General features: G+C 49.5%; 2 protein-coding genes across 2 annotated transcripts; one reads left to right on the forward strand and one right to left on the reverse strand.

The window, feature by feature from the left end:
* Positions 1 to 12,325: 12,325 nt before the first annotated feature.
* On the forward strand, positions 12,326 to 13,725 carry LOC147981473 (F-box protein At5g49610-like). The gene has a single exon (XM_087517121.1). The coding sequence runs from the start codon at positions 12,405 to 12,407 to the stop codon at positions 13,560 to 13,562; it is 1,158 nt and encodes a 385-aa protein (XP_087373247.1). The 5' UTR covers positions 12,326 to 12,404; the 3' UTR covers positions 13,563 to 13,725.
* A 1,139-nt stretch (positions 13,726 to 14,864) lies between these two features.
* On the reverse strand, positions 14,865 to 18,900 carry LOC125545935 (OVARIAN TUMOR DOMAIN-containing deubiquitinating enzyme 1-like). The gene is made up of 9 exons (XM_087513981.1): positions 18,372 to 18,900; positions 18,220 to 18,267; positions 17,253 to 17,300; positions 16,672 to 16,821; positions 16,462 to 16,581; positions 15,859 to 15,941; positions 15,714 to 15,769; positions 15,535 to 15,638; positions 14,865 to 15,423 (listed from the first exon to the last, which is right to left on the reverse strand). Exons 1-9 carry the CDS (start codon positions 18,846 to 18,848, stop codon positions 15,172 to 15,174), a joined length of 1,338 nt encoding a protein of 445 aa, XP_087370107.1. The 5' UTR covers positions 18,849 to 18,900; the 3' UTR covers positions 14,865 to 15,171.
* Positions 18,901 to 22,946: the final 4,046 nt, after the last annotated feature.

Genomic DNA, 22,946 nt, shown 5'->3' on the forward strand with positions numbered 1-22,946 from the left:
ACGAGGGACTCGGCCAGCCGACCGCTCTCTGCTGCGTAGGCGGACGACTTCTCGTAGTCGCCAGCTATGGTCAGAATCCCCTTGGAACTCGGCATCTTCATCTTGAGGTAGGCATAGTGGGGGACAACCATGAACCTGGCCAGGGCAGGTCGGCCAAGTAGCGCATGGTAAGGGCTCTCAAGGTCCACCACTTCGAACCAAATTGACTCTCGGCGGAAATGATCTTTGTCTCTGAAGAGGACGTCAATCAAGATCTTGCCGATTGGTGAGCAGGAAAGGCCAGGAACTATGCCATGGAACACTGTCCGGCTGGATTGAAGCTGCCTCTGTCTGGTTCCTAGTTTCTCCATGGTATCCTTGTACAGGATGTTGATGCTGCTGCCGCCATCTATCAGGACTCTGGAGAAGCGAGCAGCTCGCTTGTCCGTGGCAAAGGTGGCGTCCAAAATCAAGGCGTAGGAGCCGGGTTTGGGCATTACTTCCGGGTGGTCAGCTCTGCTCCAGCTGATGGGCTTCTCAGACCAATGCATGAACTCTGGTGTGTCAGATGCTACCGCATTCACCTCCTGCTGCTGCAGCCGCCTGCTGCGTCGATCATCGGCCATGCTGGTGAACACGACATAGGCTCCATGCTCTTCTGGGTACTCGTCATGTATCGCGCCGACTGGTCTGACCGACGGCTGCTAGGGCGGAGGAAGAGGCGGCTGCACAGCAGGTGGGGAGGCAAAAGGCCGTCTCCCTTGGCGATCCTGGTGAGCCAGTGGCACTTCCGAGTGGTGTGGTTGGACAGCTTCGCACCACTATGGAATTTGCAAGGTCCATCCAAAGTCTGCTCATATGAGAAGGCTGGCTGCCAGTTGGGCTTGCCGCCCTTCTGGCGTTTGGGTGGAGGCTGCCCATGTGGGAGCCAATATGAGCTTCCAGGTTCCGCTATTGGTTATTGGCCGGAGACTTGTCTCGGTCATGTCTACATTGTTCTCGAACCCGTAGGGTCCGCACGCTTAAGGTTTCGATGATAGTTATATTATGAGTTTATGAGTTTTGATGTGCTGAAGGAGTTCGAAGTCCCAGATGAGATCGGGGACATGACAAGGAGTCTCGAAATGGTCGAGACGTAAAGATCGAAATATTGTACGACTATATTCGGACATCGGAAAGGTTTCGAGTGGTTCGGGTATTTTTTGGAGTACCGGGGAGTTACGGGAATACGGGGGAAGAAGTATATGGGCCTTATTGGGCTTTAGGGGAGAGGGAGAGGCAGGCCGCGCCCCCCCCCCCATTGACTAGTCCTAATTGGACTAGGGGGAGGGGCGGCGCCCCCTCCTTCCTTCTCTTCCCTCTTCCCCTTCCTTGTCTCCAACTCCTACTACTTGCAAGGACTCCTAGTTGGACTACGAAAGGGGGAATCCTACTCCCGGTGGGAGTAGGACTCCCCTAGGGCGCGCCATAGAGAGGGTCGGCCCTCCCCTCCTCCACTCCTTTATATACGGGGGCAGGGGGCACCCCATAGACACACAAGTTGATCTTCGTGATCGTTATCTTAGCCGTGTGCGGTGCCCCCCTCCACCATACTCCTCGATAATATTGTAGCGGTGCTTAGGCGAAGCCCTGCGACGGTAGAACAACAAGATCGTCACCACGCCGTCGTGCTGACGAAACTCTTCCCCGACACTTTGCTGGATCGGAGTCCGGGGATCATCATCGAGCTGAACGTGTGCAGAACTCGGAGGTGCCGTACGTTCGGTACTTGGATCGGTCGGATCGGGAAGACGTACGACTACTTCCTCTACGTTGTGTCAACACTTCCGTTGCCGGTCTACGAGGGTACGTAGACAACACTCTCCCCTCTCATTGCTATGCATCACCATGATCTTGCGTGTGCGTAGGAAAATTTTGAAATTACTACGTTCCCCAACAGTTGTATGATAGCACCACCTATCGAAACCAAGACAAAAACATCTGTGTCTCCAATTGCGTTTGAATCCTCCAAACCCTTCCCTTTACATTCTTGCAAGTTGCATGCTTTACTTTCCGCTCCTCATATACTCTTTTGCATGCTTGCTTGAATTGTGTGGAGATGGCTTGACTTGTGCTAAGATAGCTAAAATCTGCCAAGAACTAAAATTGGGAAAAGGCTAGATTTTTATTTGGTCAAGTAGTCTAATCACCCCCCCCCCCTCTAGACATACTTTCGATCCTACAGTTCTTTAGGAGTCGGAGCCGCCAGGACAGGTGGAGTAGTCAACATCTTCTTCAGTTGGAGAAAAGCTTCGTCCGCCTTGTGGTTCCACTCGAAAAAAGTGGTCTTCTTCATGAGTTGGTATAGGGGGAGAGCCTTCTCGCCCAGCCGACTGATGAATCGGCTGATGGATGCCAAACAGCCGGTGAACTTTTGTACGTCCAACAGTCGGCTGGGTACCTCCATCCTCTCAATAGCCTTGATCTTCACAGGGTTGCACTCTATGCCGTGTTCAGAGACCAGGAAGCCAAGGAGCTGGCCGGCTGGTACTCCGAAGACGCATTTCTCCGGATTGAGCTTGATTTGAAATCGGCGCAAGTTCTCAAAGGTCTCCATGAGGTCTTCTAGCAGTGTTCCACACTTCTCTGTCTTTACCACCACATCGTCCATGTAAACGTGAGCATTTATGCCGAGTTGCTTGAGGAGGCACTTCTGCATGCAACGTTGGAAGGTGGCGCCGGCGTTCCTCAAGCCGAACATCATGGTCAAGTAGCAGAAGGCTCCAAACGGCGTGATGAAGGCGGTCTTCAGCCTGTCGACCGGGTTCAACTTGATCTGGTGATATCCCGAATATGCATCCAAGAAACTCAACAGCTCGCATCCGGCTGTGGAGTCTATCGCTTGGTCGATCCTTGGCAAAGCGAACGGGTCCTTGGGACATGCTTTGTTGAGGCTAGTGTAGTCAATACACATTCGCCATTGCTTGTTCTTCTTCAGTACCAGGACTATCTCTGGAAAGAACACTTCCATGATGAAGCCGGCTGCCAGCAGGCGGGCTATCTCTTCTCCAACAAGTCTTCTCTTCTCTTCTGACAGGCGGCGCAAAGTCTGCCTGACTGGCTTGGCATCAGATCAGACATGCAATTTGTGCTCGGCGAAATCCGTCGGGACACCTGGCATCTCTTTGGGGGACCATGCGAAGATGTCCCGATTCTCACGGAGGAAATCGACAAGCTCGCCTTCCTATTTGCTGTCGAGGTTGGTGCCTACGACAGCGTACCTCTCTGGGTGCTCCGGGTCCAAAGGTATCTTCTTTGTTTCTTTGGCCGGCTTGAACGAACCCTCAGCTTCCGACTCCCTGGGATCGGGCGACATCTCTGGCTGTTTGCTTGCCATCGCCACAACCCGGTCAAGTAGCCACTTCTCAGCTGCGATCATGAGGGACTCGGCCAGCCGACCGCTCTCTGCTGCGTAGGCGGACGACTTCTCGTAGTTGCCAGCTATGGTCAGAATCCCTTTGGAACTCGTCATCTTCATCTTGAGGTAGGCATAGTGGGGGACAACCATGAACTTGGCCAGGGCAGGTCGGCCAAGTAGCGCATGGTAAGGGCTCTCAAGGTCCACCACTTCGAACCAAATTGACTCTCGGCGGAAATGATCTTTGTCTCTGAAGAGGACACCAATCAAGATCTTGCCGAATGGTGAGCAGGAAAGGCCAGGAACTATGCCATGGAACACTGTCGGGCTGGACTGAAGCTGCCTCTGTCTGGTTCCTAGTTTCTCCATGGTATCCTTGTACAGGATGTTGATGCTGCTGCCGCCGTCTATTAGGACTCTGGAGAAGCGAGCAGCTCGCTTGTCCGTGGCAAAGGTGGCGTCCAAAATCAAGGCGTAGGAGCCGGGTTTGGGCATTACTTCCGGGTGGTCAGCTCTGCTCCAGCTGATGGGCTTCTCGGACCAATGCATGAACTCTGGTGTGTCAGATGCTACCACATTCACCTCCTGCTGCTGCAGCCGCCTGCTGCGTCGATCATCGGCCATGTTGGTGAACACGACATAGGCTCCATGCTCTTCTGGGTACTCGTCATGTATCGCGCCGACTGGTCTGACCGCCGGCTGCTAGGGCGGAGGAGGAGGCGGCTGCACAGCAGGTGGGGGAGGCAAAAGGCCGTCTCCCTTGGCGATCCTGGTGAGCCAGTGGCACTTCCGAGTGGTGTGGTTGGACGGCTTCGCACCACTATGGAATTTGCAAGGTCCATCCAAAGTATGCTCATATGAGAAGGCTGGCTGCCAGTTGGGCTTGCCACCCTTCTGGCGTTTGGGCGGAGGCTGCCCTTCCGGCTGCTGGTCTTCGACTGTCGCCACCTGCCGACCGGTGGAAGTCGGTTGTGGGGCTTTGCGCTTGTGTTCGTTCTGCTGTTGACGCCGAATGGTGTCTCCAGCCGGGGTTCGAGGAGCCTGAGGAGCCACCTTGCCTATCGCACTAACTTGAATCTCCTTCTTCATGGAGGAGTCGGCCGTGGCATATTTGTCTGCTATGATCAGCAGCTTGTCGAGGGTCTCCGGCTCATTGCAGAGAAGCCGGTGCTTGAGGAGGGTGCCCTCTCGGCATCCCGCAGTGAAGTACTCAATGGCATTTACCTCGTGCACGCCCTCGCAGGAGTTGCGGAGCTCGGCCCAGCGTGTGAGGTAGTCGTGAGCTAACTCGTCGGAGCCTTGCACGCACAAGGAGAGCTGGCGAGGTTTAGGAGGCCGCTTGTACGTGCTGGTGAAGTTGCGGACGAAAGCGTCGGTGAAGTCGACCCAACTGTTGATGCTGCGGGGCCTTAAGCTGTTCAGCCATGTCCGGGCCGTGCCCTGGAACGTACTTCACGGCAACACGTTTGTTGCCTTTTGCTATGCTGACGGACGTGGAGTAGTCGACTAGCCAGTCTTCCAGCTTCACGGAGCCGGTGTATTTGGGTGTGTCTCTGGGGAGCGTGAACCCTTTGGGGAAGGGCTCGTCTCGGATGCGGGGGCCGAAACACGGCGGACCCAACTCATCTTCTTCCTCAAGCACCAGGGATCGGTGGAGACAGTCGATCCGGTGGCAGGCGTCATTCTCTCCGACTCCCTCTCGGCGGCCGAGGCGGTCGCCGAGCGTCGGGTGATCAATAGGCGGCGGGGAGACTCTCCTTTCCCTTCGAGGGGGAGGAGGTGGACAGTCGTCCCGTCGTTCCACTGTTCTTGGGCGGCCGTCTCGGTCGCGCTCTATGGTGATGCGAGTCCGACTGCGGCTGGCAGCCGGCTCCTTGTCCTCTCTTCCGCGGACGCCACCAGTCGGCATCCGAGATGTCGCGCCTTGGTCTCGGCGGGGAGGCAGGTTGTCATTTTGTCGGTGCGGCGCATCAGTGCAGCAGTCGGCCTCGTTTTGCTCCGCAGCCGCGTCAAGGAGTCGCTGGACGCGCTCCGTCATCAAGTGACGTTCTTCGCCCTCGAACCTGTCCAGCTCGTCTGCCACCGTCTCGGCGGCTCGAATGTCCTCCGCAGGCGTGGCGTAAACGGGGCGATTTGCCTCGAACATGTTGGCGATCGCCACGCCGCGCTGCTAGACCGTGCCAAGGCGGCTAGGCCCAGCTGGAGCTGGCGTGCCACCCACAGCGCGGTCCATCTCGCGCTGGTAGGCCTTTGATAGGCGTCTCATGCTGGCCAGCTTTTTGGCGCCTTCGACTAGCTGAAGGCGGCGTGCCTCCAGTGTCTCGGCGTCGGCGTCTTCGGGAATGGGCGCTGCCAGGTCTTGCAGCGCCGCGTTGAGCGGGTCATAATCACCCCCACCGGAGTGCTCGTCATGATCAATGACAAGCACTTCCGTGACAATGCTTCCGCCGCTCTCCGCACAAGGGAGCGGCTCGTCATAGACCACCACGTTGGTGGGGAACGTGTCAAGCGATGCGGTGTCGGAATCAACCAACATCGGATCAGTGGAGCCTACGGACTCCAAGTCCCCAGCTGGCTCGCTGGCGACGTGGAGTTGATCAAGGAGGCCCGCGAGGAGGCTCTCGGGGCCGCCTGTGCCTGCGTCGGGCGCGGGCTCGTCGGAGAGGCGGACCTCGCCGACAAGATCGGCGAGGCAACTGGCCGCGCAGGCGATTTCAGCGCCATGCAGCGCATCGGCGCAGACTCCGTCTAGCGTGTCGGGCTGGCTGCTCTCGTCAGGGAGGAAGAGGGTTCCCGTCCAGAACAGGTCTCCGGACGACGGTGCACCTGACCCCACGGTGGGTGCCAAATGTCGGGGGTTGGGTGCGACATATGCCAATGGATGGCTTATCATGGTGGGGGCGAGTAGAACGTCGCCGGTGCCTGGAAACGGGATGAGGCGTAGACACGAACGCCGGCGTACACCCCTAGTCCTGCTCTGCGGGGTCTCTGCATGGTCACTAAGGCAAAGTGAATACAAAGGTGCTCCTCGAGCTGTATGCTGAAGGTAGGAGAAGGCAGGGTCGGCTCTCTCCCCCCTCTAGGATCTGGTCTAGTTCTAATGGTTCGGAACCCTTTGCATGGGTGCCCTGGGGGGTTTATATAGGCCTACCCGGCCCCCAAAGGGTACAATGGTAAACTGTTTGGGCGCATGGCCCAGCCGTCAGTCTCTTCGCCCTCCGGCCCTTCCGCCGACTGGCGGGCCCCGCCGACTGGTCTGGTACGAAGCCGACAGGACGTACCCGCCGCTTGCGGGTCTTGCCGGCTGTTGTTTACTGTAGTCGTGCCTCTAATGACACGGGCTTGGTCATGGGGTCGTGGCTATAGCCCCCCCCCCCCCCCCCGTCTGGTGGGTGATCACTGTAGCCGCTCCCGGTCTCGTCTGGTTAATGCCGCGGGGAACCCGTGGGAGGGGCAGGCCGACTCCCGGGTCCCGGCTCCCTACGGGTCCGACTGGTGGCGCTCTTGCCGTCTTCTGGACTCTCGCTAACTGGTAGGGCCCGTCATCCGTGGACCGTACTGACAGGCCGTCGTGGGCACAGGACTCCGCCCATTATTGCTGATGTCAAGGATGGCATGGCAACAGTGCCGCGCCAGACGGAGATCTTCGTTGGTACAGCGCATTGTGGCCTAGCCATCTCATGGAAAAGGGGAGGGAGTGGGCTTCACTGTTGCCACTCCATGTCCCATCCCCCCTGATGAGGGCATGGGCTTTGTTGGTGCCGTGGGCCGACTCCCCATGACCGGCTTCTCTGGAAGCCGCCAGGCGGGAGTCGGCCGGTCTTGACCTCACCTCTAGGACTCGGCTGCATGCGGGCAGCCGACTGTTCCCTCAGCCGTCCTCTAGAAGGCGGCTCTTCATCTGTTGTCTCGGGGGGCGCAGTCAGCCCCGCTGTCTTGAAATGTTTTGGGCCTCGGATTAGCCTACCCATGGCCCATTACTCCGACAATAGGTTCTACAGATAGTTGAATTATTTCACTCGGCCAAGAGTCAAACTAACATGCTATGGACGATGCAACCAGGAGGTGGCTTATTGTCGAGGTACACCAGGGAAAGGGGGGTTAGCTAGAGGGAAAACTAGTCCAAGCGGCAAAATTTGAACCCAAATTTCTCGGATCAAATGGCGGTGAGTGCGGTTGCACAAAAGGTGGACGGAGGCTAGGCAGATGCTGGCGAGAGAGGAGTAGACTTAGGTTGCGACGGGCACGTGGTGCTTTCTTGTAATCTTTATTTCTGTTTCAAATGTTTGTCATGATCTTATTCATGCAACATCATATGCTTGTTTGGATCCTTCTCCTTAATGAAAACTAGATGGCATGTTGCACCCGTGGCGCAAAAACCAAATATAGATGAGAAGTGAGCGTAACTATATGAAACTGAACTGGAAGCTATTATAAGCGTTGCTATAGCAAAGTAACCAAAAGTAGCACACCAAACGCTAACCTAGAGCAACATATCGCCGTGATAGTCCAAGCAAGAGTCTGGGACACAGCCTAACTCTCATCCATATCTATCATGCCGGAAACATGCCAGATATATACATCATCAAGAACTACAGAGACTGATTCTATGTCTATATCAATACCAACATAGAAAGAGCGAGTTGCCGGGATCCAACAAATCTCATTCGTTCAACCTCATCTATCCAATGATCTACGCCGCTAGTGTTCAGCGTCAAACATGTTTATCACTAAACACATTTAGCACCATCATCCATTAATTGATATCATGCCTAAATATCAGCATCGGTATTAACCAAGTATTATATCCTACCTAATATTAATATATAATTTATATCTTTATAATATTAATGTGCAATACAATTATCTTGCATAATATTAACATGCATTGCACATATACAATTGATAGTTTACATAAGTATCAGGAGGGTGTTTCAGGAAATCAACACAACAGAGATTTGTACATAAGATTAATGCTTCTTCCTTGATGCCTTTCTTTTCTTGGGATCTTCCGTTTAGTAGTAGATCTTGCAGACCATTAGCTCCCCCCTCCTTCTCGTCCTTGATATTTGTCGAGGTGTTACCGGTGCATCACCCACTTGGTCTTGTCCCTCTTGTTGCTGGACCCTTTGTAGAGCACCAGGGTCTTTCTCCAGCACGTTTGTTGATGTTAGTCTTCAACGATAGACTATTGTTGGTCTTGTGCCATTTTATGTGCACGCTGCGCTCTGTCTGTATCTTGTGATGCTTCCTCCTTACAACCTTGTACGCCTTAGAAGGACGGGAGAAGAAATGCTTGCTCTCATGCCGTCCATTGTCACACATGTTCAAGCAATCATCAGATGCAGTAATCAATAGTCAGTTTGAGAATTGTCGTGTGTGTGCATGAGATACCAACGTTCAGCATTCTTTTGGTCGTGCAAGTACAAGTATACAGTCCGAAAAATACTACCAAGTACACGGTTCAAATAATATTTCTGTTTGTGGCTAGCTAGCTAGGAAGGAGCAACGCCGATGTGTGTCTCACGTGGCAGTTTATCAGCATGGGTGTAGCATATGCCTTCCTTAACGGCTATGGTGGTTATGAAATCATTAATCAGAGGGCGAGATCTTGCGCTCTTATCTGTTAGCATCGAGGTGTTCCACCAGTCTTAGTCCATTGGATTGAACCTGAAGCTAGACGGGAGCAACAACCAATAGTTCTTGCACTACACAGCGGTTTCTTCTATTACAAATGTGTTCAATGTATCAAATATGTGCGTGGTGGAAAGATAATATTACCTCGAGTCCAAATCAAAAATACAAATACAAGAAAAACCCCAACAAACTATAGCAAATCGGATAGATTTAGAAAACTTCAACAACAATCGACCCCTTCTACCGATTAGAAAATCACCATAAACATCCATACGGTTAGTAACATGGATGGTTCCTTCCTCCATGTTGCTTGCTTCATATGCTGCCTTGTTGAGCTCAAATCCCTTTGACCTTTTTATTTTGAGCAAGTTCCACAAAGAACTGAAATAAGAAAGTTGGATCATTGACCATCACGACCTACTGTGGCGATTAGAAACATAAGGGGCTATTTCGCGTGGTTAGAGGAGGTAGAGGTTCAGCCAGGTGTTTTCACTGCAAGGCAATCTTCTGGTGGTGGGGAGGCCACACTGCTTATTACTCCCTCTGTAAACTAATATAAGAATGTTTAGATTATTATTTTAGTAATCTAAACACTCTTATATTAGTTTAGGGAGGAAGTATATTGCATTCTAAGTCCATTCGGGGGTTGTCAGCGGTCTCGGCACTGTTTGATCGATTCGTTGTGGTACCTTCTGCATTCTTGGGGGCTTTACCACCATGCGGATGTGTTAAAGTGTTTATCACTTCTACGCCCCTACTACGACGGTCGATGACCTATGGACAGCAAACTCATGAGGGCCTTCCTTCGTGTAACATCTTCTTTTTCGCTACTGCTTGTGCATGTCCTATTGCTGGGTTTTGCCAAGGTGGGTTGAGTCTCGTTCGTTTGTTGTCTGACCTGAGCATTCTGAGTACCTGACTACTAGTTTATGTTTGGTCGGGGTATGCCGGGTACATAGACTAAACCTTGAAACTACATTTATCCAATGGACCAAGAAATCATGCAAGCCAAAAAGATCATTAAACTATGAAGTTGTCTATTGTATGCCTATCACGAATTTGTGCAAGAAATAAGAGGACATACTAAAGCCTTAGCCTCTAAATTTATATGGAACTTTTTATATTTTCCTCTGTTCCCATGGTCACTGCTTATCTTTTGTAGACCCGCTGTTTTTCATCTTCCCGACTCACCCTCTAAGCCATATTTGCATAAGCATATGATTGCATATATTTTCTTGTCTCCAAAATCAATACTAAGCAAGTCAAAAGGAAGAAGGAGGAGCATGCAAGGTAGTTTTACACAAGATGCATGGAGGTAAAGTTACATCGTGCAAGCGAGGACCCCATCCGGTTTTCTTTTGTTTTGCATGTAAAGTAGTCTTGGTTTGTTTTGCATGCATCGTAATTTTAGAGCGGATAAACTACTTTTTTTGCAAGGGTAAAAGAGTTTTATTCCAGAATCATAGGGTTACAATCGAGAGGCAAAAGTTTCTTAATCCACTATGGTCCTCTACCTAGCCATACAACAATAGTACTCTCTGTACGACTATAAAATGCCAACCGATCAGCTACCTTATTTTTTCACGTTTAACTTTTGAAGGAATAATATCTCTTTCACCCATAAGATGATGAATTTCAGCAACTAGATGTCCATATGCCGAGCGGATAGGACTGCCCCCCCCCCCCCCCCCCCTCCTCATCGCCAACAGTGCTTCCGAGGAATATGATTGAACAATGATAAACATGTTACAATGTTGAATTGCTAATGCCATACCTTGCATTATTGCATGTAATTCGGCCTCCAAAGCGTCATTGCAGTTAAATATGCATCTGTAGGCTGCAAAGATAACACTACTTACATTACCTTTATCTATTATATCTCATCTCCCTCGGTCAATTTCTTTGCTCTATCGTCAAACAATTTCTCTAAACAAAGAAATCTTCTGGTAAGCGTTCGGAATTGTTTTTCATATCCCTCTGTCATGCCAAAATTGTTCTTCATATATATGAATTATTTTGAATCCTTTTTAACTATGGAGTTTCATTGTAAAAGGGATGGCAAGTTTTGTATGTTTTTTAGTTAAAATAAGTCATGCGAATATATATGAATTACTTTTGAATCTTGTTTGGAAACTTTCCCATCAAACAAAATCGTTCGGTCCATTAGCTGCCCCATTGAGCTGGAAAGAATCTTTCACTATGATAGGCTCCAAAATCTGACATTCGGTAGTTATCAATGTCCTTTGTTAAATAGTACTTGTTTACAAGTCCTACGCGTATATCTAGGTTGCCAATATTATGATTCTAATATAAACTATATAACACAAAAATTATACTTTTTGAAAATAGAACATCTAAAGTTTATATTGGTATATTTTTTGTAATATATGACTTGTATTAGGTTTGTTAAATTGACGATCTAGGGGTACGCGCACGCCCCGTAAACTAAGAGAGAGGGAGTACTCTGTTGTAAGTCTATAGTGAGAAACTATAAGTACATGCGGATAAAACAGATTATTTTTTTTAATTCCCAAGCGTTCTGTTTCATTTTTTAAGAAAAGAAGAACTGAATTTCTATTTTAGCGTGTCCGTTACAGAGAACCTGGGATAAAGATAGGGAAGACAATCCTATACAACCCGGTCGTTGGGAGCGAACGGAACGACCCATTTCATCGAACGACACGTGGATCCGCGAATCTTAATGCAGCCATTCCATCTTCTTCCCCAAATCCTGTGCTGTAGCGCCACCGTATCGATTTGTACTTCCGTTACTCGACGAGCCGCGAGGAAGAATGGGAGAAGCTACCGGAGAGGCTGAGGTCGCACCCGAGGAGGCCGGTGCCGTCGATGGAGATGCCGTCACAGCCGCAGCAGTACTCCCTGCTGGACAACGCAGCTCGGATGATGCCAGTGACGGTTCCCCGCGAAGGCTGCCCATGCCGCCACCGCCGCGTGCATTTACGGCGAGAGCAAGGGGGGAAATCGCCGAGAAAAGGAGCATGAGTCACAGGAATTGACCGATTTTTCCATGGACTTTCCGAGTGCAAGAAGGCTGCACGAAATAGGTGAGCATCAACTCCACGAGGTCGCCGGAGAGCCTCCCGCCGCTGCCGACTCACGCCAGGATAGTTCTACATGCCCGTACAGCACAGGAACAGATAACGGCCTGTTGGGGAAGATGTGGAGTGGCTGCTTTGAGATTCGCGGACCCACGTGTCATTGGATGGAGTGGGTCGTTCCGTTCGATCCGAACGACCCGGTGGTATTGGATAGAGTCAAGTCAAGGCCGTTAGCTCCTGGTTACTAGGACTATCCATCACCTACTCCGTCTTCTTATCTTTGCTCCCGGACGGCGATCGGCAGCCTCCCAGCCACAGCCAGGCCGGCGACCATGGCGGATGCCACTAGCGCAGGAGCGACGCCTCTCCTACCTGGCCTCCCGGACGACATCGTCGTCTGGGATATCCTCGTCCGCCTCGACCCCAAATCCCTCCTCCGCTGCCGCGCCGTCCACCCTTCCTGGCGCCGCACCACCTCCACCCGCGATTTCCTCCTCACCCACCACGCTCGCCAGCCCACCCTCCTCGTCGCCTCTGGTCAAGATTACGGCAGCAGCGAATACGACCGAGACATCATTGTTTTCGACCACCCGGCCACCGCCGACGCCCAGCTCCAACACTTCACCCAGCTTGATGAGAGCAACTGTAGCGTGGTGGCCTCCTGCGACGGCCTCCTCCTCCTGTCCTATGACACGGAGGGCGCCTGCTTCTCCATCTGCAACCCGGCCACTCGTCAGTGCGCTCCCCTGCCGGTGCTTTGTGACTTCATGATGCCCTTGGGAATGTACCGGCACCACCCCACGGGCGAGTACCGGATACTGCTGTATGATAAAAATGAGGAAGAAATTGAGGATGAAAATAAGGAAATATATGTCCGTGATGGTGGTTGCTGCATCTTTGAATTGGGTTCCGTCCAGCCATCAAGGAACATCGGGTGCCTGCCGGAGGCGGAACAAGTGCTTTCACGCTGTGGGCATGGGGCAGTTATCTTGTTACATGGCAGCATGCATTGGTACCTAGAGCAACGTGAGAATGGAAGCGACATGGTACTGGTATTCGACACCACAACTGAGTCGTTTCAGCATATGCAGGCTCCAGTTGTTCAAGTTGCTCCAGGCTTTCCTCTCTACAATGACCTGTTTGACATGGACGGCATGCTCGGCATGTTCAGCTGTAATGATGATGCGTCTATCATCGATATCTGGGTGTTGAAGGACTATGAAAATATGGTCTGGACCTTCAAGTGCAAGATTGAATTGCCGGTTACTGAGATGAAGTTATTGTGTGGAGGACATGATGATTCCTTGTATCCGGTGGTCATACATGGGGATGGTGAGTTGCTCCTGCTAGTCCAGTTTGCTGGATGGCTACTTCAGGTTGACATGGAAGGTAAGTTGGTCGGCAGTTTTCATCACGACAAAGTCATTGCTAGTCAATTGCAGCTGAAACAAACTCTTGTTCCACACACTTTCTTTCAGACACTAGAATAGTACGTAGTTATTTATGTTGTCTTTCATCTAAAGTTGTTGAGTGAGCTGGTGCTTCCTAATCTCTAGATGTTTGTATTCCTCTAGAGCTACAATATGTACGAATGGGATCCAGTATGAGCCTACTAGCATCTTTGTTGATGCAAATAAAGTTATGATCAATAAGCTCTCACTATTTTGCGGTTTCGTGCAATCTATACATGTTTTGACACCCTTCCATGTTGAAGGAAGTGAATGTTGTCCATGTTGATTCTAAAGTTATCAGGCTCTTTTGACGTGCGTTGAAATATGTGCAAACTATTCTACATGATGTTTCTTGAACTGAAGAATTATTCTGCTCTTTTAACTAGTATTCTTCATACTATACTTAGTACTACTTACTAATCTACTTGCCTTATGTCTATTAATTTCTTGAACTGGAGAACTGATTTTGCCTTTTTATCAAGGCTTTTTTCCCCGAGTGATCATCTATGGTGTTCTCAATACTGACTTACTTCATATTTAGCAATATACATGTGTTCAATATTAACATAAGATTGAGCTGAAGGAGTTTATGTTTCCGCTAGTATCCAATCTTGACATAAGATCAATAACTAAAACCTTTACTGATAAGCCGAAGAACGGCTCGTCAGTTTCCACCATGTGTTCCTCGTGATACACTGTAACTACCAGACCTTTTCATTTCTCTCTGCTTGCATGGCAAGATCATCTCCGCTACTACTGGTCAAATGGAAGTTTTTTACTCATCTCGTCTCAAGCAGAGGACAAGACCATGAATTACTATGTGATGATGCAGCCGTAAAAGCAAGTTGAAAGCTCCTTATCATAATTTGTTACTGCATGTACCATGTGTCATTGAAGGATGATGACTGATCATTTGTTACATGCATATGTATTATGTGTCAGTGCACGGGCAATTGTTCAGCTGCTCAAATCTAGGTTGATCTTTTTTTTTGCATTTTGTGTTCTTGGGTGCACTTGTTTGGTTGTAGTTCTAGAGCTAGTTCAGGAACAAGCAGAGTAACCAGCACAGATAGAAATAATCACAAACAGACGTTCAGCACATATAAACTAATCACATAAACTAATTAAATGATTGTTTTTATCACCAGCAGTAGATGCATATCTACTTCACTAGGAATCTTGGATAGAAAATTAGGATAGGTAACAAAGATCATCCACACTGCTGTGAACAGATGAGCAAGACATGACCAAACCTGTGTCTTTCAGAAATAACATACCGGTGGACCAATTCGTATCATGCCCATGTCAAAAACAAAAACGCCAACATGCCAACAAGGATGATATCAAGAATGGAAGCATTAAAGATGGAAGCAATTAACAAGTTGTAATGTGACCACAGAAGATTCACTGTACATCAGCCAACAATTCAGACAAACCACACCACAAGTTTTTCTTCCTTGTCAACCTTCAGACAAGGGAGCAGCTACTGATCAATGTATCGGCACCAGCTGTTTGTGCCAACAGAGGAGGAAGAAGAATGCACAACTAAGTGTATGCTATGGCTACCCCAATGTCTAACTCTCTACCACCTAAACTCAGCAACATCCAGCAGAATCTGTTGACTTCAACTCTAATCAGCAGGATCTTTTCACTGGGAATTCTGTTGACTTGAACTCTCGGCAGGAGCAGCGCGTGGGTAGAGGACATCATAGTGAATGCCCGTATACAGAAGGGTCACACTCACAAGAGGAACTCCAGGTCCAGGACCAGTGTAGATATCGTGAGCAGGTCCTCCATTGAGTTGCTCCACTCTAAGGGGTACCTCAAGCGCTTCGGCCAAGGCCGTCATCATAACATGGTCCGTGTACTCACGAGATGGAGTGACGTGCTCAAAGCACCACTGTTTGTAGAGCAACGGGTCAGGTAAAGTGAGTGTTGTGTATCAAAGAATGGGTGCATTGGAAATTCAGCATCATGTAATAAAAGGGAGGAGAGAGACACTGATACTGACATCTTTCAGACTGTAATGTTCACTGAGGTCTGGTACACGCTGTTCATACTCCTCCCTGTGCGAGCATATCCAGATGGCTACTACTAATCTGAGGAAAGTAAGAACTAACCACTAAAATGTGTCAGAAACATGAATTATGATGAAGAGAAGGAAATATAAGTTCAAGGGTGTTTTCTCACTGTCTTGCGTCGTATCGTAACTTCTGAAGAACTCGAGAAGTTTCTCTTTACGGTAGCTAAAAAGGGAACATATTATGTCAATGAGGTGGAATGCATTCAGCTACAATACTTTGATGGAATTGCAGAAAAGAAGCGAATCAAAAACCTGCTAGTTGATGTTATGCTGTTCCACTTCCACATGCCGTGCCTCTTCCATCTCTTTAATTTCTTAATCAGCTTCTTAAATGCCTGAAAGAATCAGCGACTCAAATAATTCAGTAGATAATCCTTACAAACCATAGGTTACAATAATACATACAGAATACAGATCAATAGCAAGATAAGAAAGAACGCAGCTAAGACAACTCGCCTGAAAAGTGTCAGTCATTAATTAAGGATATACTATAGCATAGGAACACATCAGTGAGATGGCTACATAATAATAACCAGTAGGTGCAACAGTACTCAAACAAGCATAAAATTATGTTATTTCCCCGTTATATTGCCGTTGTTCTTGCAAGTAAATTTCTCTTAAGGTCGTTGTTACGACCGGGTTGTTAACATGACAATAAACTTCAAATTTGAGTTTTGTGCCAACAGTGTAAAACTGCAGGCATGCCACTACTGTAAGAAATTGTGCATCCCCTGCAAATGACAAACAAAGATAGTGAGATTGCCAGATCCAGCTTGAAGTGTACTGTAACCTGAAGAGAATCATCCCTTACAGGCATGTTTAGAAAAAACAAATATGGAGAAGGCAAGAACTTACTCTGTAGCTCCTGGGAAATTTAGAGGTCAATCCTAGATCTGCATGTTGCACAGACACTCTTTTAACAGCATCAAGCAGACGGTGTTCCTCATGTGTGTCCTGCCTATCAAGAACTTGCTCCTGTTGTACATTTGCATAAACAGAGAGACTTAAATAAGTAAACCTACATCCTATACTAAGGAAAAGAGAGGAGGACAATTAGTCGATTACAAGGTAGGAAAATATGAAGCTCCTGTAGAAACACTCCCCATCTCCAGTCACCCGTCTAAATTCTGAATAGGCATCAAGATGGTCCACTCCTTGTCCCGTAGCCAAATCAGGAACCCGATAATACTTTCTGACTTCAGTGATGGGATGTGTCTGCAACAAACAGTGTAAATACAGGAATTCAAATTACACTGATTCGAACATGGAGAAACATGTTTAAAAATGTGATGGAAAGATTGATTTTGTTCCAATTTTCAGGCTTCATGTTCTCTGGAGATGTTTGAAACCACTAGCATGTATAATCCCATCATTGGTATTAATTGGTTGTGTTCAGTAAGGAAGGAGGAAAATTATATATCAACATCCGATAAACAAACAGCAGTGCAGATACGATTCAGGTTGTATCATACTACCATAACCAAGAGTTAACATACAATGTAGTACCCATAAAAGAGAAGATAAACCTTCTGAACAGTTGGACTGTACAGGAACCCCGAACCACAGTATCATGTGATAAAACTTTGAACCTGGTATTTCATGCACTTCCATTTTGAAACATTACAGAAAGCTAAATGGAGTCAAACCTGGCAATTCACATGTTCTGAATAGTGCCATTCTTCTCCAAGAAAAAACTGTTTGACAAGAAAACAAAGTTAAAGTTCAGACATCCTGCCAGCCATACAATTGCACATAATCAACACGAAGATCAAGCGTTTCACAACAAGAAATAAGGGGATAAAAAACCAATGGGATTAACAAACAAGAATGTAATAGCAAGACCACGAAATGTGCACATCTAAAACTTCTTGATTCTCTGCAACTATTTACATGGAATAATATTCTGAGGCTTCTGAGTCAGTTGCAGGTCCCAGTCGACCAAATAGTGAAACTTCTCGACCAAATACTGGAGTACGTAGTCAGTGATTTTGCATGTAAACAGCAAATGATTCACAGAAATTATGTCCAGTTATGCAGTCTTGAACTAGTGTCTAGATTAACTTTCTGATAACAAAATCTTTTGACAGAGGTGGTTCATACATTTGACTTCAGGCTCTGTTACTAAAAGGCTGCAGTAATCAGGACACGACATCAAGATAGTCATTTACTTCAAAATATGATGCTAGACTCACAGAAGATCCACGAGCAACAACGACTGTGTACTGCTGGCAAACTAGAATACCAACCTACTCCCAACATTTGCCCAAGATTCCTGCTATACACTGAAAACTGATACATTTGATGCGGCAGCGAGATGTCTTGCCAAAAATATCACAGGAACCACTGCCAAGACATGATCCTCATATTTATTTCCCTACATTTTACAGTCGCAATCATATATGCTATCACGCTAAATAGAATAATCAATTAATTAGCACAACGATTTGCTCAAGATTCTGCTTCTATTACAGAAAGTCAAACTGTCCCCAACATTTGCCCAAGATGCTGCTCCTATTACTCTGGACTGGATCATCCCCAAGATTTCAACAAACTTAGAGATCACAATTCCACATCCCGAACAGAAAAGGAGGTCCAAGATTCAGGCTATAATACCTTTATAAGATTGTGGCAGAGATCCGCTATGGCGTGCGACGATTTCACCTGCTCGACAGAAACCAATAAACGCTCAAGAACGCACTCCAGAGACTCCCAAGAACTCCAAGAAACAACAACAGAATGTCGCAACAAACCAAGCGCGCCATCACCTGCGCCTCCTCCGGCTTCTTCTTCTTGCTCGTCCCCTCGGCCAACGGCCCACCCGCCTCCTTGATGGCCGTCTGCTCCCGTAGCAGTTGCTGGAACACCGCCGTGCTGTCGAACGGCCGGGATCCGGAGGCCGCGGCGTCGGCGTCCTCGGGGCTGCTGCCCCCGGAGCTCGAAGATGAAGACTCCGAAGAAGGAACTGCGGGTGCGGAGGGGAGATTCTTGCCATTCCGGTCGACCCCCGCCGCGGCGGAGCTCGAGCCTCCGGCCTGCTCGCCGCCCCGCTCTTCTTGGGGCCGCTGGAGGGGCGCCGCAGGGGGGAGAGGTGGCGGCGAGAAGGAGGAGGAAGCATCGGCCGCGACGGCGCTCGGGGTGGCGGAGGCGGCGGCGGCGTTGGGGGAGGAGTCCCCGTGCTGCCCATGGGCCGGCTCTGCTGTCCCTGAACCGGACCCCGTCGCGGCGGGAGAACCTTGGCTCATTACGCTGCTGCGGGGAGGACCCTCGTGGCAATTGGGATAACGTGAGGAGGGTGAGGAAGAAATGTCCCGAGGGCGTGGCTGGCAATCTGGAGAAAGTTGGCGGTTATTTATAAAGGTGGTACAGTATACGGTGAGTTTGGCCGGAGATGGGAAATTGGACGGCGGCTGGCAATCCCGCGGACGTGCCAGCTTCGTCATAAACTTCTGCCCCCGCCTTGTCGATCTTCGCGTAGGCGTCCTCTTTCTCCGTGTCGTTAACTTGCTTCTCTGCGAGCCGGTGCTCATCTGCCCCGATGCCCGTATCGTCCTCTTATGCCTCGCCCATGGTTATGTCGTCTTGGACAAGCAATGGGGGTGGCGTCGGCTTGTCCTTCGTTGGTTCGTTAGTGTCGCTGCCATCTGAAGAGCTGGCCGGCAAGCCAGCCTGTATTCTGCTAGCTCGGCAGTCCAACCATCGGGCAGCAATGTCGGAGAGCTCCATCTTCTGCTAGTCGGTGATGCCATCCCACGGGGTGTTGGAGCTCGAGGTCATGGCGGGTTGGGTGCATAGAGGAGATGAAGAGCGTAGGTGTGGTGTGGAGTTTGCCCGGAGCCTGGCCATGTTAAATAGAGGATGGATGCTATGCACCAAGCCCGCGGGGTGTTTAATGTCGGCCAGGTGTGTGCCGCTGGGGGCTTCGGAGTAGGTTGCTCAGCTGACGCGCCAGTTTAATGGAGGAAGGTGGGGAGGACAAATATCGTTGCAATGTGGATAGAAGCCGCATGCAGCGGGCGGCACTCTCGGCTAGCGCGTCGCTTCAATGCCGGCTCTAGTGAGAGGTCGTGTTCGCTCTGGGCCGGCATGAATGCGACGCCGGCGCTTTGGAGCGACGCTGACTGCTATGGGTGGGAAAGCGCGCGCATGAGGGAGAGTGTTTTCGGTGGGCCATGGTTGTCAGAGGCGTGTGTGGCGGTGGCCCGGACTCCTGCAAAGCCCCACCCGGTTTGAGGGAAAAATTACGTTAGAACTGGCCAGAGGACAGACACAAGACCGATGTTCTAACCATTCAACCACAGATTGGTTCGCCATCCTATTAGGCTTTGATGATGCATTTTTAGCCTGTGCTGGTCTGTTTAATTGTCTGTGAGCACCATTGGTCCTGCATAACATGGTTCTTAAAGTACCTTTCAACCAGGCCCGTGGGGAACGTCGATTCGGTAGTTTGCACTTAGTTAGGTTCTCGACATGTAGGGAGGGGGACGCGGTGCCAAGCTTGTGTGAGCGGGGAGATGCCGTGAGCTCACACGTCCTCGAAAAAATGGCGGGAGGAATTGGGTCACCTCTCGCATATTGCCTCGCCCTATTCAGCCCCCTTCAGCTCACTGCTCGAGCCCTCACCCCCCCCCCCCCCCCACTCGAGCTCTCCGTCATGGGAAGCATCTTCACCGACGAGCAGTAAGCAACCCTATCTTCTTCGGTTGGTGGTGGTTAATAGCGGTGATCCATATTCCTCCTCTTTCTGCATTGGGCGAGTCCCCGTGCTGCCCATGGATCTGGTCTGATGTCATTGAAGCGGACCCCATCGCGGCGGGAAGAACCTTGGCGCATTGGGCTTCCGCGGGAAGGACCCTGATACATCCATTCTGCATCATGTTTTCATACTATTATCTTTATCGTTTTGAGGTTATATTTCACTTTTTGATACAATATTAATGATTTTTCTCTCTTAAAATGCAAGATACACCACAAGAGGGAGATTGCCGGCAGCTGGAATTCTGAGCCTAAAAAAGTTACAGCAGAGATAGCTATTCTCGAGAGGTCCAATTGACGTGAAAATTCACGGAGATTTATTTTGGAATATACAAAAAATATTGGAAGAAAAAGATACCAGAGAAGACCCTCCGTGGGCCCACAAGCTCAGGGGCATGGCGGCTGCACTTGTGGGGCCCATTGAGGTCCACCGATGGCCATCTTCTGCTATGTGAAGCCATTTGCCCTAAAAAATCAAAAGAAGACTTTCGGAGATAAGACATTTTTTATTTGTTTTGGATTTTTTGACATATTTTTTGATCTTTTTGAAAATTTTATCTTTTGCTAATGTGGTTTGCTGCCTGGGCATGCTGATTGGATGGTCAATGGGTCAAAACCGGTCAACAAGTAGGGAGTGTTGAATCATGGTCGGTTTTAAGAGTTTGGCATTGTATAATGTAGACGGTGTAGAAGTTGGGGATTGTAAATTAGACTAGGGCAAGAGTTGAAGGTTGAAATATGCACTTCTCTCGTAGGGATAGAAGGCACTGGCAAAACACAAGGATGGTTCGGGATGTCCTTGTTCTAATATATGATTAACTATCTTGTTCTATCCATTAAGACGGTTGTGCAAGCTAAAGGGAATGGGAGGAAAATCGAAGAACAATAGGAATGGGAGGCACTGGGAAAACACAAAATCAAATCTCCTCATCCAGTGCTAGAAGAGAAAATAGAGAATTTATACTTTCCTCTGTGTTCCTATCCCCACTGCTCCTGGACTCTCGCTTTCTTCCTCTTCCCAGCTAGTTCTCCCTACTAGGTTTTTTCTGGGGGTGGGAGGGGGGCTCAGAGTAAGAGTCTTCAACATTTTGAGGTATATATGGATCTCTTTGGTGTAGGTCTATGAGCGCACCTTTTGTATTTTGCACCACGACATGGCACCCGATGCTTGTGAACATAGTGAACCTAGTTGCTTATACAGGCCGACACTTGGGAGTACTTACATTGAGGTGTTTTTCTGCATCTGCATATCACCATATCAGAGAAAAAACATAGTGAAGACGTAATCTGGGGCATTTACAAGGGAAAGATAAAAGTAGGAAGCTCACATTCAATTGGATTCTTTAAGAGCAGTCGTCATATCCACGGTCTCCAAAAAGGTTTTGAAGGGTGTTCCATAAATTTTTGGCCATGGAAGTTTGTACCATAAGAAGAAGAAGAATACTCAAGGGCATGTTTGGTAGCCCGCATTAGGTTCAACCGGCCTCACGCGGGAGAAAATGATATGTTTGGTTGCCTGGGCTGCATTTTCTTCGGGCCGCATAGAACTTAAAGCACCCCTGGGCCAGACCCGGAAAGAACGGTGAATCGGCAGTTTTTGCGAGCCAGCCTCACTACGCCCACATGTGCCTCTTCACTGCACGCCTCAGGGAGCGCGGGGGGAGGACGGGACGTATCATAAACCCCCTCCCTCTCTCGTGTCACCGCCCACTCCTCCATTCACACCGCTCCCTCTCACTCTCCTCACCGCCCCTTGCTCTCCTCCGATGGCTCGCCCCTCGCCACACCGCCCCCTAACCCCCATCATCGCCGACAGCAACAACATCCAAGACCGATGGTGGCCGACCTAACGAACTAAGGCACTGACTTGATGGCGGCCATCTGCGTGCCCTCACCCTTCTGCACCAGGCCCCCTCGCTGGGCCAATGAGCTGTTTGCCGCTACGGCTCCGCCTCCGTAACCGAACCTGGTGGTCCTGAGTCCGATAGCGTTGCCGGAGCGGACATCGGGAGCACCGCTGCTTGGAACCCCAATGGGCAGAGGGTTTCTTTTACCCTCATTCAAGGGTTTTCTTCGTGGAGCGCAGCAGGGCCATGGACGAAGGCGCCCACTTCCTTGACCTCCCACGTGACGAGGAGCACCAGCGCATCGCCGATGGCCCTCGGCATTGTCGGCTTTTCCTCTTCGACCGACCCCTCCTTCCCACCGGGGTTTTCTCCTCGGCTCGCATACGCTCCAACTGCACCAGCTCCGGTAAGTTGCATTTCCCCCTTTGCTCGCAGATGTAGATTAGGGTTTGTTGTACTAGGCATGGCTTGGATTGGATTCGATTCGATCCGAGTCCAATTGATTGCTTCTTGAGTGTTGTTGTAGATTAATGCACTGCCTTGTTGTTGTTAGATTGGTAGATTAGTGAACTGCCTTGATGCAAACTAGGTGTTGTTGTTTTAGATTTGTGCTTGCAAGTGACGTTGGATTGATGTTCATGCTAGATTGGTACTGGGATTTGCATTTTCCCCCTGACTACTTGCAGGGTCGCTTCCATGAGCTAGCCACAGTCACGAAGACGAGCACCGAGGACCAGCCAC

The sequence above is a fragment of the Triticum urartu genome, chromosome 3A, assembly GCF_056163025.1.
Source record: "Triticum urartu cultivar PI428250 chromosome 3A, HENAU_Tu73, whole genome shotgun sequence".
Taxonomy (NCBI): Eukaryota; Viridiplantae; Streptophyta; class Magnoliopsida; order Poales; family Poaceae; genus Triticum; species Triticum urartu.